This window comes from Euprymna scolopes, chromosome 6 (assembly GCF_053919585.1).
Source record: "Euprymna scolopes isolate OS-2025 chromosome 6, ASM5391958v1, whole genome shotgun sequence".
Classification (NCBI taxonomy): Eukaryota; Metazoa; Mollusca; class Cephalopoda; order Sepiida; family Sepiolidae; genus Euprymna; species Euprymna scolopes.
This window is the reverse complement of record NC_136487.1, coordinates 151,798,911-151,802,716: the sequence shown is the minus strand read 5'-3', so window position 1 is coordinate 151,802,716 and position 3,806 is coordinate 151,798,911. Positions and strand designations below refer to the sequence as shown.

At 30.6% G+C, this 3,806-nt stretch overlaps 1 protein-coding gene across 1 annotated transcript; it reads left to right on the top strand.

Moving 5' to 3' along the window:
* The first annotated feature begins 738 nt into the window (after positions 1-738).
* LOC145278050 (caspase-9-like) lies at positions 739-1,572 on the top strand. The gene has a single exon (XM_080130277.1). The coding sequence runs from the start codon at positions 1,157-1,159 to the stop codon at positions 1,505-1,507; it is 351 nt and encodes a 116-aa protein (XP_079986403.1). The 5' UTR covers positions 739-1,156; the 3' UTR covers positions 1,508-1,572.
* Positions 1,573-3,806: the final 2,234 nt, after the last annotated feature.

The following is a 3,806-nucleotide window of genomic DNA, read 5'->3' as shown; positions in this document are numbered from 1 at the left end:
TATATTTCACTTTTTATTTTTATGAATCCTTTAATTTATGAAGCGTGATGTAATTACAGAGTATACAACAAATAAATGACAAAAATCTATATTCCAAATTTCAAGATGTTGAATCTTGAAATTTATTACATATATATAGTTAAATTGAAATTAGTTTGGGTGGGTGGGTATATATATATATATATACATATATATATATATATGTGTGTGTATATATATATGCGTGTATATATGTGTGTGTGTATATATATGCGTGTATATGTGTGTGTGTGTGTGTATATATATATATGCGTGTATATATGTGTTTGTGTGTGTATATATATATGTTTGTGTGTGTGTATATATATATATATATATATATATATATATATATATATAGGTGTATATATGCATGTGTGTATGTATATAAATCTGTATATATGCATGTGTGTATATATATGTGTATATGTGTATGCATATAAATATGTGTTTACATGCATATTATGTGTATGTATTTAAATGTATGTATATATGCATATTGTGCGCGTGTGTAAACGTACATGTATGTATGTATGTATGTATGGATGAAGACTTTTCAATTGTTTTTATGAAGTTTACCTGCGAATGAATAAATAAAATTTGGGTTGACACGAGTTATCTGAGCTTATCATGTAAACGGAATTTTGATTGGACGTTGTTTTCTGCCAGGAATCTTTTAAACCAATGAAATTCGTAGAAACATTTATGCATGACGTAATCTTTTACTCTCCGTTTTGTCATTCAGTCTGCTAAAACCGAGCGTTGTTTTTCGCGTGCGCACTTTTGAAAACTGCGCCTCTTTCGCCCTTTTTAGAAATACAGCCTGAATGAATAATTATAATAATAACAACAACAATTTTTTCTTATAGTCATCAGAAATTTTTGGTTTTAACTAAAAAGTTATCTAAAACCCACAACGAAAGGTCAAAACAAAATATTAATTGATTTTAAATCTTAAACGCTTTTCTTTATTTTAATATTTTATTCAAATTTCCGCTTTTTGTTGTTTTTCTTTTTTCGTTATTTTCTTTTTTTTTTACCCTTTTATTTTGGGTAAGTTTTTACAAAGAAGTTACATAAAAGAAAAACTAGGCTATATATATATTTTTTTTTCTGTTCTCCCAAACAAGCCTTCCTCATGGATGAAATTTACCGCGAAACTCTCAAAGGATGTTACCCGTACCTGCTCGAAAATATCTGCTCCGAAAATCTCACTGATTTGTTGCTACAGCATGGAGTCCTTCCCAAATCGACCATCGATGAGATTAACTCGCTTTCAAAGCGACAAGAACAGACCCAAAAATTGCTCGATTGTATCTCGCGCAGAAATAACGAGGCTTTCGAGAGTTTCATGATGTGTTTAGAAGACTCGGACCAGAAACACATCGCCGACAAATTACGGGATAGACTATTTGAACTAGCGCCGCAAATCTATAAGGACACGAACATGAACGGTTGTGTACCTTTAGAAGGTGTTAACCCGTCCTGAGACCCAAACAACAACAAAAAACATCAGTATTAAAAAAAAAAAAAAAAATTAAAAAAAATCATAAAGATGACGTCTTCGTCAGCCTCCGTCTGTATCAGCGGGCTTTTTAGGCTTCTGATAATCTTAATGTTTAGTAAATTATTCAAAAATAAGAAAAAAATAAATAAAATAAACGGATACATACTTAAGCTCAACATATCGGCCAACCTGAGTTTGAAATAAAAAAAAATCATAAAATAAATAAATTGAAGAAAATTTTGACAATCCGATGTTAATGACTTTATGTTTTTTTTTTGGGGGGGGGGGTTCCATCAGCAGAAAAAAAAAAAAAAATTTTGAATAAAAATGCTATGGATTTGGGGGAACCAGCGACATTAAGAAGAAGAAAAAAATAAATAAAATGGCAACAGAATGAAACAATAACTTAGTAGTTATCGTTTGTTTTAAACCCGCATTTTTTTTTTAAATAAAATGAGGGAAAAAGAAAAATACAAAAGATATACCATTGTACCTACATACAGAATTTAACAAAATTAAATTCAAATGGCGAAAAAAAAAAGAAACAAAAAAAAAATGATTTTATAATCGGAATTTATAACCCAGAAAAAAAAATCGATTTCCAAGGATGCGAAAAAAAAAAAATAAATAAATAAAACAAGCAAAAAAATGAAAATTTGGTGAAAGTAAGATTAATAATAAAATAATTACAAACCCCCATATATATATGATACACACACACACACACACACACACACACAACAAAATATGTGTGTATATGTATATTAGTGACTGATTATTTCACGCGCTTAGATATTTAACATTCCACAATTTCAGAAATGAATTAGAGAATAAAATAAAATATTTACAAAAAAAAAAAAATTTAAATAGTTATGTTTTTGTTTAACCCCCAACATACCAACACCGAAAAGTAGTCGTAGGTAGCTCACAACTGCTTGATTCTATTTTTAATAAAGTCATGATGAATTTGACAGCGTGTTTATTTCAGGTGAAAAAAAGTATAAATACGAAGAGAAAATAAAAAACGTGAAACTCTTAACAAAAAAAAAAAACAAAACAACCTTTATTTCCTACAATGACGTTATTTGTAAAATGATTGAGCAAGTGCCCCCTCCCGCTAACTAAAATGACATAACGCCGCGAAAGGGAAGTAACTCGTGTTTGACCACTCAAACTAATCATCTCCATATAAAATAAAAATGCGTGACCACGTATGTCCTGTGTGTACAATGGTTTCTAGTCCTTACGTGACTTGCACACTATTATTAGGTACTTGTCCAGTATTCAACCTAATTATTAAAAAAAATTGAATACAGAAAAATCTTTATGATGTACGTACCCATTACGGAATGTAAATGTTATATTCCAAAAACCACGTAAAATGAACATTAACAAGTAGTATATCCTGGGCCTCCAAAATTAACAGAGGTTAGATCATTCCTGTATGGATCCAGTCCCTGTTGATTTTGTGGTGGAAATAAAGTTCTGTGCAGTTCTAGGGGGTCCACTGTCCCAGGCCTTTCCTTCTCTCTTTGAGAAAAGGTTTGTTTTATTGCTAATTACCTAAAATGCATTGGCCGGGGAATGCCGACGGAGCTGCCTGCAGTTGCACAAGCACTTTTTGCAGGTTTCTCTCCTCTGGGGCTGTGACTTCTCAAAGCCACTTTCCGACCCTAGTGTGTAAGTTCTTGCAGTGGGAGAGAACTAAATATTAACAAGTAGTGTATATATATATATATATATATATATATATATATATATATATATATATATAGTAATGTATATGGCATAAGCCTGAAGAATCCTAGAGTGGATGAAACGCGGAATATTCAGTGTAGCTTAATCGCCATATACATTTTATAACTTACTAACTAGCTCTACCTACGTATTGAGCACTTTTGAAGTAAATACTTAAAGTTTACGCATAAATCTATACTTTCGTATATAAATTTATGTGAGTAAATTAAGTAGTTATATATATATTAGTTTTTGATGCAAGTTCAGAATTCAACCTAATTGAAAAAAAATATATATATACAGAAAAATCTTTATGATTTACATACTCGTCATGGAACGAATATCATATTCCAAAAATCACGTAAATTGATAAAACATTTTTTAAACTAAGAAAATCAGATATTATAAGGAAGTGAGAATGGTTGGTCTCGCTCTGACATACTTTAAATTCATCATTGGTACCTCCCACTTGCACCGAAAACTTTAACCTGACTACTAACATTTTTAGTATGTTAGTGATCTGGTACTCATGCAGAGAGTGATC

Coding starts and splice junctions, on each gene's coding strand:
- LOC145278050 (XM_080130277.1), top strand. CDS start 1,157: ATGGATGAAATTTACCGCGAAACTCTCAAAGGATGTTACCCGTACCTG.